The following is a 12,850-nucleotide window of genomic DNA, read 5'->3' as shown; positions in this document are numbered from 1 at the left end:
ATATGGTAGACGGACGCCCTAACCACTGGGCCAAAGTCCGTTTCCCCGGGGGTGCTTTTTAATACCATGCATAATCCCCATATTACATCAATTAAATCTGTACCTCTGTGAGGTGCAAGGCTCAGTCTATATCTACTTTTATTTTTATCCTGTCCATTTGGCCTCGTCTGTCTTGTGTGTTGTTTCTGCTTATTGCATCAGCTCTTTGTGTCTGTTCTTCTTTAGCAGGCACCGGAAACTGAAAGAGGAACCTCTCACCCAACTGCTTTAGCCATATCCACTCCCCATATCACTTTTGAAAAGCTTCCCAGGGAGTGGATGTGGCTCAAGCAGTTGAGCACCTGCCTCCCACATGGGAGGTCCTGGGTTTGGTTCCTGGTGCCTCTTGAAAAAAAACAAAAACAAACAACAAACAAATGAAAAACCAACTCCGGGAAGCCCATGTGGCTCGATGGTTGAGTGCTAGCTTCCCACCACATACAAGGTCCTGGGTTCAATCCCCAGCCCCTGATACCTTTTTTTAAAAAAAAGCCTTCCCAGATGATTTTTCATAGACAGTCCCACTTGAGAGCCACTCCAAGGGGAGATTGTCTTTTTATCCATATTTCTGCTAGCACCCTAGTTTGAAGATACGACTTATTTAATCTTTGTTTATTTTTAGGGAAGGTGAGATTTTGGTGTGCATAAACACACCCATCACCCTTCTAGATTACAAATCCAGGAGTTGAGATTTACTTCAAGTCTAATTTTCCCAATAAAGCTTAGTAGGTGATGATGTAAAACACCATTGATTGAAGGTGCACCATTATTTAATGTTCTGCTAAGAAAGCGCTAATAAAAATGTCATTTCCAATTGAGTGGGGGGGGTGTTCAAGTCAGTGAACTACAGTATGTGTTACACTAACCAAGGGGGTAGCAATAGTGTTGATTACAAGGTTTCAGTTGTAATGGATCTTGCCAGCTACTTAGCTTGACTACTTAAAATAACTATATAAAGTTATGACCTACCTAACTTCCTTTTTCCAATTTGTGCATATGTGGAATGTTGTCATTATTACTTATTTTTATAACATCTGAGGATGAGATTTTAGAGTTAAGTTTTCTAGTGCAAACCCCATACTAGGGCAGTGGTTTTTCATTGATTTGAGAGTTTTTCTTTTCAGTATAGGCATGGTATTTTCCTATGAGCACTGCCTTAGCTGCATTCCATAAGTTTTGATACATTTGTTATATTGTTTTTGTTTTTCTCAAGATATTTCTTAATTTCTCTTGTGAATTCTTCTTTGAGCCATTGTTTTGAGTGTGTTGTTTAATTTACATATATTTATGAATTTTCCAGTTTTCCTTCTGTTGATTTCTGTCTTCATTTCATTATGGTTGGAGAAGATGCTTTGTATGATTTCAGTATTTTAAATTTATCAAGATTTGTTTTGCCATCTAACATGATCTATCCAGAAGAATGATGCATGTATATTTCTTTATTTCCGTATTGATCTGTTTAGATGTTTCTATCCATTATTGAACATGGAGTTTTGAAGTCTCCAGCTATTATTGTAGTATTACGTTTATTTCTCCTTTCAGTTTTGCCATTGTTTGCTTCATATATGAGGCTTTGTGATGAGATGCATATATGTTTGTAATTTTATTTTGTTGGTGGAATGACCCTTTATTAATATAGAGTATCCTCCTTTTTCTCTTGTAACAGCTTTTAGCTGATATTAGTATAGCCACCAAACTCTTTCTCGATTACTATTTGTGTGGAATATATTTTTTTCCATCAAGCACTTTCAACCTGTTTTGTGTTTGGGTCTAAGGTGAGTCTCTTGTAAAGAGCATATAGTTCCTATACCCATTCATTATTCCCTCCTTATGTTGTTTTTGTCACACATTGCCTTTTTATATTTTCCATAATATACAAATATGATTTTCTTACTCAATTGTATTCTCTTATAAGTGGTAAACAGTAGTTACTAATTGAAAATACAATAATAATGGCATTTGTGTCTTTATTTCTTCATATGGCTCTCAGCTACTACCATCCTTCCTTGAAACCTGAAGCATTTCCTTTAGCATATCTTGTGTAGGCCTAAATCACTCAAATTTTCTTTATCTGGATATGTCTTAAACTTTCCCTAATTTTTGAAGGCAGTGTTTGCTGTATATAGAGTACCATTTTTCTTTCTGTTTGCTCTTCAGAATGAATGATTTAAATTGTCCTGTCCTCTAGTTCATTAATTCCTCCTCCTGTCAGTTCACATCTGCTGTTGAATGCCTCTAGCATGTTTTTAACCTGCTGATGTTTTTTATCCCCCAAAGTTCTTTCCTAAAATTTCTGATTCCTTGTTTTATATCATGCGTCTTTTTGATTCCCTTTAGTTTTATGTCACTGTTTTCTTTAAGTTCATATTGAACTTATTTGGGAGAGTTGACTTAATGTCTTTGGTTAGTTTTCCAATGTCTTTGCTTCTTCTGTTGTTTTACTTTGTTCCTTTGAATGGGCAACCTCTTCCTGTTTTGTGTCTTGTATTGAAGTCTGGGTATTTGTGATTTTGATGTGCTAGCTGTAAGTCAGATTCTCCTTCATACCTAAAGTTTTATTGTAGATTGGCTGTGTGTTGGGTTCTTCCTCCTTATTGAATGCTTAGCTCACTTTATACTGAACCTATAGAACAGCCTAAGGTTAACAGTTTGGCTCTTCTTAGGTCAGAGCTTGTGTGTTACCCTCGGCATGCACAGTTACTTTAAAGAATTCCCATTAAGTATGATTATTTCCCTTCCAGGAAAGGATTTTCTGTCCCCAGCTTCTCATTCTTAGGGCCCAGGGCTGTACTCTTTGTTTGTATTACAGTTTTTCTTTTCTGACAGTTGCAGTAAGGTCAGCTCTGTTCCTACACCCTTGTCTGCCTTTTCCCTCCAGTTCTCAGCATTGGGACTGCTCTACAATTCCACCATACAGCTCCTCCATATTTGTTGCCCCCTGGTAACACCTAAGTAGGAGACCCAGACTCACCCTGACTTAGTCTTTTATGGAACCCAATTGGTGCCAGTGTACAAAGATACCCAACATTTTCATTTAGGTGCACCAGTAATCAGGTCCCAGAGTGTGGGGCACCAATCCACTACCGTAGGTGGATCAGGCCTCACAGACCTACACTTAAGTGTGCATGGCCACTTATCCACCATCGTGGATCAGTAAGGTACCAGGGACCCACACTTGAGCATGTGCTGCCTGCTGAGATACCTCTGTGAGTTGACTTGTAGATCCAAGTATGAGGAGGAGACCCAGACTGATAAATTTGTCCCGTTGCTCTTTTACCATTTCAGATTTTTTTTGCCCTCCTATTTTATTAGAGGAGTTTTAAGTTTGCAGAAAAATCATGCAGAAAATAGAGTGCCCACACACAGCCCCTCACAGTTTTTCCTAGAATTAACACTTTGTGTTAGTGTTGTATCTGTTATAATTGAAACAATATTTTAATTATACTATTACAGTCTGTAGTTCACATAGTTTAACATGCTTATGTTGTGCTGTCCTATGGGGTTTTGTTTTTTTTTTTAATTTTTGTGCAACCTAAAATTTTGCTCTTAATTACATTCAATTGCATAATTCAGTGGTGTCAGTTACATTCACAACGATTTGCTACCATTGCCACCATCCATTACTGAACTTACCCTTCACTCCAAACTCTGTACCAATTAACATTAACACCCCTTTCACTATTCCCAGCCCAGCCCATGGTAACCTGTATTCTAGTTTCTGACTCTTGAGTTTTCTTCTAATTATTTTCTGTCAGTGAGGTACACAATTTTTATACTTTTGTGTCTTGCTTATTTCAGTCGACATTGATGTCTTCATTATTCATCCATGTCATCACATGTATCAGAACTTTGTTATGGTTGAGTAATTTTCAATTGTATGTATAAAGCACATTTTGTTTTACCATTCATCAGTTGATGGGCATATGTGTTGCGTATATCCTCCCTCCTCCCCCCACCTCCAATGGCTCCCTCATCTGTCTGCTTGTCTTCTTTAGGAGGCACCAGAAACTGAACCCGGGCTCTCTCATGTGGGAGGTGATGCCCAACCACTTGAGCCACATCAGCTCCCCTGCTATTACTTTTGGAATGTTTTGTAAAATTCCAGTGAAACCATTTGATCATGAAGCTTTTCTTCATTGGAAGGTTTTTGATTACTGAACCAAACTCTTTACTAATTATTCTTCTGTTGAGATCTATTTCTTCCGTCAGTGTAGGCATGTTTCTAGGAATTTATCCATTTTATCTAATTTGTTGGCATAGTTTTTCATATAGTATCATCTGTGGGGCAGTAGTAGCAATGTCCCTACTTTTAATTTCTGGTTTTGGATACTTGCATCCTCTCCTTTTTCCTTTGTTAGTTTAGGTAAATGTTTGTTGGTTTTACCACTTTCCAAAAACTTTCAGTTTTGTTGATTTTCTTTTTTAGTTTTCTGTTTCGTGTATCTCCACTTTACTCTTATTTCATTCCTTCTGTTTGCTTTGGGGTCTAGTTTGCTTCTTTTTCTAGATCCTCCAGTTGTAAGGGTAGGTCTCTGATTTAAAATCTTTTATTGTAAGCATTTAAATATAAATTTCCCTCTCAGTACTGCCTTTGCTGCATACCTTTTTTTTTTTTTTTAAAGATTTCTCTCCCCTTCCCCCTGCCCTGTTGTTTGCTCTCTGTGCCCATTTGCTGTGTGTTCTGCATCCGCTTTCATTATCCAGTGGCACTGGGAAACTGAGTCTCTTTTTTGTTGTGTCATCTTGCTGCATCAGCTCTCCATGTGTGCGGCACTACTCCTGGGCGGGCTGCGCTTTTTTCATGTGGGGTGGCTATCCTTACACGATGCACTCCTTGTGCGTGGGGCTCCCCTACACAGGGGCACCCCTGCATGGCACAGTACTCTGCACATGGAAGCACTGTGAGTGGGCCAGATCGCCACACGGGTCAGGAGGCCCTGGGGATTGAACCCTGGACCCTCCATATGGTAGACAGACAGATGCTCTTTCAGTTGAGCCACATCTGCATCCCACCATAAGATTTGGTACAATTGTTTGCATTTTCATTTTCCTCAAGGTATTTCCCTTGTGATTTCTTCTTTGACCCTTTGGTTAATTCCACGTATTTATGAGTTTTGCAGTTCTCCTTTTTATTGATTTCTAACTAACTTCATTCCATTGTAACTAGGGAAGATACTTTTTTATCTCAATATTTCTTAATTTTTTGAGACTTGTTTTGTAACCTAACAGTCTGAGAAAATAATCCATGTGTACTTGGGAAGAATGTATATTTTGCTGCTGTTGGGTAAAGTGTTGTGTATGTCCATTAGATATAGTTGGTTAATAGTATATTGTTCAGGTCTTCTGTTTATTGATCCTATCTAGATGTCCAATCCATTATCGAAAACAGTGTTTGTAGTTCCTACTGTTAAATGTAGGACCCTTCAACTCTGTCAATATTTGTTTCATATATTTTGGGGCTGTACCATTAGGCACATGTAGATCTTTTTGCTGAGTTGACCCATTTAACAGTATGTAATGAGTATTTTTGTCCCTTGTAATTTTTTTACTTAGTCTGTTTTATCTGATAAGTTTATATAACTACCTGAGATGTATTTGGTTACAGTTTGCAGCATATATATGTACAATTTAAAGATTTATTTTCTCCCCCTCCACCCCCCCCCCCCAGCAGTTGTCTGTTCTGTATGTCTATTTGCTGCGTGTCCTTCTTTGTCCCCTTCTTGTCAGCGGCACGGGAATCTGTTTCTTTTTGTTGTCATCCTGCTGTGTCAGCTCTCCATGTGTGTGGCACCATTCCTGGACAGGTGCACATTCTTTCGCACTGGGTGGCTCTCCTTGCGCGTGGGGCTCCCCTACGTGGCATGGCACTTGCGTGCATCAGCACTGCGCGTGGACCAGCTCCACACGGGTTAAGGAGGCCCGGGGTTTGAACTGCGGACCTCCCATGTGGTAGACAGATGCCCTAACCACTAGGCCAAGTCCGCTTCCTCATATATATATTTCTATCCTTTTACTTTCAACCTACTTGTGTCTTTCAATGTCTTATGTAAATAGTGTATAATACATGGGTCATGTCATGCCTGTTCATCATCTCTTAAGATCTGACTTCTGACTTGGAAAGCTTGATCATTAATTTTTTTTAAAAAAGATTTATCCCCTACCCCATCCCCCGTTTTGTTATTTGTACTTGCTGTCTGCTGTGTCCATTCATTGTGTGCTTGTCTTTTTTTAGGAGGCACCAAGAACTGAACCTGGCACCTCCCATGTGGGAAGAAGCCAGGTAATGGCTTGAGGCACCTCTGCTCCCCACTCTTTGTCTCTCATTGCATTTCCTTGTTTTGTCTCCTTGTGTCAGCTCACCATGCCAGCCTGTCATGTCAGCTCGACATCTTGTTTTCTTTAGGAGGTACATGGGAACCAATCCCAGGATCTCCCATGTGGTATGTTGGCACCCAACGGCTTAAGCCACATCTGCTTCCTATTAATCATTTACTTTTTAAAATCACTGCTGATAATGCAGGACTTTTTCCCATCATTTTGCTGTTAATCTATGTAAATCTTACTCCTTTTTGTCAATTCTCTCCCCATTAATAACTAATAACTTTGTATTGTACCATTTAGATTCCCTTCTCACTTCTTTCTGTACATACTTTTCATAAATTTTCTTTGATTACCGTGGGATTAAGTTTTGACCTATTAAATCTATAACATTAATACTTGATCTGATACCATACCAACTTATACACATACACTGCTCCTATATCCCTCCATCCCCTCATCTTTTTGTACCTGTTTCAAATATTTTTATATTATGCCAAGACCATAGATTTATCATTACTTTTATGTATTTACATATTAAAACCTGTAATAAAAGTGGAGTTACATACAAAAAGTTACTGTAGGTTTATAATTGCCCAGGTAGTTACCTTTAGGGAAGGTCATTATTTCTTTATGGAGCTTGAATATACTGTCTAGTAACCTATTTTTGTCCCCAGTCTAAAGGACTGCCTTTTGCACTGCTGTGTAGGGCAGGTCTAGTGGTGATATAGTCTCTTAGCTTAAATCTCACTTTTGAAAGAGTCTCACCAGACATAAAATTTTTGGTTGTCTGAATTGTGTGTATCCCAGAAAAACATGTCCTTAAATTTAATCCAGTCATGTGAGAACCCGCTGTAAGAAAAACATTTTGATGAGGTTACTTCAGTTAAAGTGTGGTCCACCTCAGTCAGGATGGGTCTTAATCCTGTTACTGGTGTCCTTTATAAGCTGAGTGAAATCAGAGAAAGCCACAGGAAGGAAGCAGCATAACACCAACAGAACCCAGGAGAGAGAAACAGACCAAGAAATACCACCATGTACCTTGCCACATGAAACACCAAGAATCACCAGCATTTGGGAATAACCTTGATGATGCCTTGATTTGGATTTTTAGCCTCAAAACCATGAGCAGTAAGTTCCCATGCTTTAACCCAACCCATTTCATGGTATTTGCATAAGCAGCCTGGAAACTAAAGCAGATTTTGGTACAAGGAGAGTGGGGTGCTGCTATTGCAAATACTAAAAATGTGCAAACAGCTTTGGAATTGGGTAATGAGTAGAGGTTGGAAGAATTAGAGGTGCTCAATAGAAAAGGCTTAGAATGCTTTGACAAGACTTGGTAGAAATACAGATGCTAAAGGTACTTCTGATGATGCCTTAGAAGGAAATGATTAGTTAACTTACTGGAAACTGGGAGGCAATCCTTGATTCAAAGTGGCAGAGAACTTAGTGAAATTGAGTTCTGATGTCCTGTCTTCAATCCAGTATTTAATGGACTAAGTAGCTTCCTAGTTGAGTTTTAAAAACTTGATACCCAGTGTGACCTGCTCCTAAGTCTTTTTATCCACTCACTGTTCTGAGATTTGGACAATCTACCTGAGACCAAACTTTCACAGTAACCTGGCCTTTATTGTGACTGAGATACTGAATTCAACATACCCAATGTCCTGGGTTCTTTTGTCATGTGGTTGGTCCTGTCTTTCATGTGTAAACTGTCTTAGACCCTGCTTTTCCCACACATTTTACCTTTGAAAGCTTCTAGCATAAAATGGTTGAAATATTCATTTTGGTGATACACCAACTACTAAAACAAGCTCTATCAATGTTTACAACAAGTACCATTCTGATAAGACTAATATTAACTGAATGGAGAAATGTGTATGACAAGAAAGTATGTAATACAGCCCTCCAAGTTGCAAATTCTGCAAGAATATTAAGTTTATAAGTTAACAGAAAAAATTCAATGACAATTTTAATAGACTTTAAAACAGTGTACAAGTATAAAACACTGGTTTTATATTTCAAAAGTTGGAGGAAGATATCCAGTCATTAAACAGTCTACAAAACATATGCCAGTAGATTACATAAAAGAGTATGTACAATATAAAAAGAGCTGAAAACAGTCTTCACTGTAAAAATAATTTAAAACAAGTTTTTCAATTTAAAATATCATCTATAGCACAGACACACTTATCATGCAAATGTAAAAGTAAATATACTGCATTCTTTAGTGTAGTCAAATTCAGAATGAGACCTCCTTTAGGTGGGGAAATGGCCATTCAAAACAATTCTTTTCTCTGGCAGTGATGGTCCTAAGCTAGGTATTTTATGCTTAAAGAACAGCTGTATTTCAAATCCCTTTTAAAATCTGTAATAAATACTAAAACAATGTATGAATTATTTGTGGGTGTTGGAAAAAGGTCTGGAAAATAACTGCTACTGTGCAATATAAAGTAGGAACTTTTTAAAAAAAGGCTAGAAGGCTCTGCAGCTGAGAAAGTAGATCTCTAAGGTTTAAGGCAGGCTAAGCTTTCAAATAAAGATACTTTATAGGAACTAGTTTAACTATTTTGCTATTACAGGTTATATCATGTTCATCTCCACAGTACTATGCAGCAGGTTTGGTGTTGTTTATACCAAATCCTCCCAACAGAGGACATGCAGTGCCTCCAGGAGACATGTACTTTCTCGCTGAGTTTATAATTAACATCTTATTACTTTGGAATTATAATCAGAGGCTGCCATTCTTCTCATTAATGGAAAACAGCAGTCCAAAATATTACACTCTCCCCAGTAGAAGTACCATTATTATATTCAGAAAGGCTTTGCATATTCACATCTTGGCAGGTTAATACTTATGGAAAAGGGCCAATGCAAGCTCTACCACAGTGATAAGTATTTAAACAATGACAGGTATTCTCAGAACTAAGGGGATCCAGGCAGGCACTATATTTCCAAAGCATTTATTTTTTTTTTCAGGTTAGTTTACGAGCCAATATAGACATTACTACATGCCTGCAAAAAGTACAAAAGCCACCTTCATTTGAACAATATATTCCTGAAACTCTTAGCACCAAGTCTTAACCTGAAGAAAGCAAAGACAACTGAGTGCTCTCCCACCTCTTGCAGACTTCCTTCTACTCACATTTGCATGTCATTTGAGATTTTTAAAAAGTTAGCTGCCACAAGTTTTGGAAAATGCCAGTGCTTAAAAATAGGTAATTGTGCTAAAGAATCAAAGTTTAGCAGAACAGATTTGAGATTTTCAAACCATTCAATGTTACAAAGAAAAGTGAAAATACCATTCTTTGGTCTAGATAAGCTATTCCCTTTACATTAACATTCCAATGGCTTTTTGAAAACTTAAAATGTTGAAATTCACTCACTAGGCAAAAACAAAATTATATATACATATGGATGTATCATACAGATAAACCTTTCAAAGTGTAAGTCTTGACCAACAGCTGATTAAAGATACTTAGTACCTTTTAAAAAAAAGTTAGTGTTGAATGTACAAGTACAGAAACAATGAATTTAAAAATTATCCATGGAAAAATCTATTTTACCAGTCTACATTAATAGTACACCTTTCTGGCTTCCTTGCTCTATGGAGTTCACAAGTAAACATTCATCTTAACATGCTATAAAGTTCCTAATGCTGGTGGAACAATTCTTGTACCTGGACAATTAGTACATTATGATTTGTTTGATGGATAATTAATGTCCACTGCTTCCTGTTTCACAGATGTAGCTTCATTAACTGCCTCTTGGTCACCTCCATCAGCCCCAAAGCCAGTTACTCCACCTCGCTCTGGAACATCAGCATCATCCTCCAACCCATTGTAGAATTCTTCAATCTCACTTTCATCCTCCATGTGTTCTTCTAAACTTGGACTGTGGCAAGTTCCACTATCACTATTACTGCCACAAGAACTAGAGGATAAGACATCATCTTCTGAGTCTGAATATACCTCAGCGCCATGGAAAATGTAACGATTCGGTGGTAAAAACAGATACTGATTACCTGAAATACATGACAATAATAAAAAGAAAGAGCAATTACTTTCGGTTTTCTGAGATTAATTTGATCTCACTGGACAGTCTGGAAGAAGTGTAGGTACCAGCTCTGCCTTTTACAAGTATCATTACTAGAGACTATTCCTAGTGTTTTTAAAAAACAAGTTAACAGACTCAGTCCTAGGTTCGGATCTTAGCTCTCCACAAACTAGCTTCTGTAACTTGGGCAGTTCTTTCTGTTCCTCATCTGGAAAATGAGATAATTTTTACAACTCTATGAGGTAAATATGCAGCCCAACCTATATTAGATACCCAACTCATAGTCATTAAATAAGGACGTTTTAAAAGCATTTTATTAAATATTTTAAAATTTTCTGCCTATTAATTTTTTAAAATGTCTTCGCCTATCCAAAGTATCAGTGGACATTGGCATCACCTGTGAAATTGTTAGAAATGTAAGATTCTCAAGCCCTACCCCCACCTACTCAATACTGTTACAACAGTCCTATACACATTCACGTTTGAGAAGCACATATCTAGCACTGGACTTTTAACCTTTCTACCTCCATTCCCCTTAAGTCAATGGAGGTTTAGAACTCCTCCTCTAAGAGATTCCACTCTTAGAGCATCAATGTGAACACATGAATACAAATAAAATCTTAAATGTCTGTCTTTAGTACATTAATCCTAGCTAGGTCAATATGGCTTCTTTTATATTTATGTTATTTTTAAGTGTGTGGGAGGAACCCTAAAGAGTTCATGATGAAATGGTTCCTAAAATTCACAAGTATTGCCTAACTTAAGAGTCTGTTTTCAAGTCATAATGTCCTATTTACTACCTCATGTATCCCAGACTGACAAGGCCTGTTTACTTACATAATGTATTGGAAGTGACACACCATCTACCAAGCACACACAAGTTTCTGTTCAACTGGCTTTCAAACTTGTTTTGTACTGCATCATGACCCAGTTCTTCCCCTGAAAGAGCCTAATATGTATGACAATTCATTTTTTAAAAAATACTGTCCTTGTCCTGAACCCACAATTATTTCACTACTAATAGGTCACAAATTCCAGTAAGAAGACCAGTTATTTCTTCCTGTTGCAAAAGAATACAGTTCTTCAGCTTTATAAGCCACTGGTATTTGCATGGTTGGAGCAGGGAGTCAAGTACTCCAAGTATTCCAGCTGCTAACAGAAATCCCCATCTGGCACTTCTAATTGAGCCATCTCTCCTGAAACACAGCCATTCATTCTTTTCATGGTTCCCAGCACGTTTGTCCTGAGCTTTTCTACAGTTTTGACCCATGCTCCAAACAAATATTTCATTCAGCGCTAGCTCCCCTGAAGAACTGAATAATCCATGTCTCAACCCAAGTACCCAATACTTGGTATATGATATTGCCTTTTTTTTCCACAACCATAAACAGATTAAAAGTTTACCTCATATATACTCCCAACTTGCTCCTTTTTAGCCTTAACCTTACAGTAAGACAGAAATAGGTAACAACTATAACTACCTAAGATTATTAGTAAGGCTAGCGGGTCAGTTTAATAGCTACAACTTTATGTTCTTTACCTTTTTTAAATTCTCAATTCCATGAGGTATGTGCTATTTTATTGCCATTTTACAGATAAGGAAGCTGAGAGATCAAATAGTTATGCCCAAGAGGGAATGATATAGCAAAGTTATATATGATTCCAAAGCCTGTACCTTTAAAAACTTGTGAATTAATAGAATAAAATCAAAGTATAATATAAGAGCCCACTTTGGGTCTAACCTTTGCTTTCCAGGGCACAGAATTCTGTGTGCTTGACCCATCTGTCAAAAAAATATTCAAAGAAAATTCCCAAAGAAGGTAAGTAGATTGTATATAGTGGAGACTTAGCTTACCTCACTTAAATAATTACAATATTTTTATGCCATTCAAATTCTGCATGAAGCACTTCAGTCATATGTGTATATGCAGCACTTGTGAGTAGTTCTAAGCAGCATTAATTTTAGCCCTTGGAAGTTATATTTAAAATTGCATATATGCATTTATTAGGGGAGACATCACAGCTTTTACCACAATCTCAAAGGGATCCTTTCACCCCAAAATATGTTAGAGGTTAATACAAAAGTAACTGCAATTTGCATTAGTATAAGACTTTACATACGTGAAAAGGAAAAGGTAGATGTTACTTCTGATATTTAGTGAAGAAGAAACAGATGTTTTCTTTCTCTCAGACAATACAGCTTAGTGGTTAAGAGGGGCCAGGCTATATGGATTTGGAATCCAGTCTGTCTCTTCTACTTCCTAGCCATTACCTTCCACAGGGTAAGGTAACTAAGGACTTAACCTTCATAGTCCTCAGTTTTCCCACCTGTAGCAGAGAAGTAATAATAGTTCCTACATCATAAGATTAAAATCAGAAAATGTATGTAAAACAGCTAATGGTATGCATGCAAATTTCAGTCATTATTTCCACCAGC

The 12,850-nt window shown here is 37.5% G+C and overlaps 1 protein-coding gene across 1 annotated transcript in view; it reads right to left on the bottom strand.

Moving 5' to 3' along the window:
- Nucleotides 1-8,303: 8,303 nt before the first annotated feature.
- The window catches only part of SIRT1 (sirtuin 1), a 29,944-nt gene continuing 25,397 nt past the window's right edge, over nt 8,304-12,850 (bottom strand). The window contains exon 9 of the mRNA XM_004470507.5: nt 8,304-10,381. Within this exon, the coding sequence (XP_004470564.2) occupies nt 10,053-10,381 (329 nt within the window). The 3' untranslated portion in view covers nt 8,304-10,052. The remainder of the gene's footprint in view (nt 10,382-12,850) is intronic.

The sequence above is a fragment of the Dasypus novemcinctus genome, chromosome 6 (genome assembly GCF_030445035.2).
Source record: "Dasypus novemcinctus isolate mDasNov1 chromosome 6, mDasNov1.1.hap2, whole genome shotgun sequence".
Lineage (NCBI taxonomy): Eukaryota > Metazoa > Chordata > Mammalia > Cingulata > Dasypodidae > Dasypus > Dasypus novemcinctus.
Note: the sequence above shows the minus strand (reverse complement) of the source record. Positions and strands in the feature narration are given on the sequence as shown.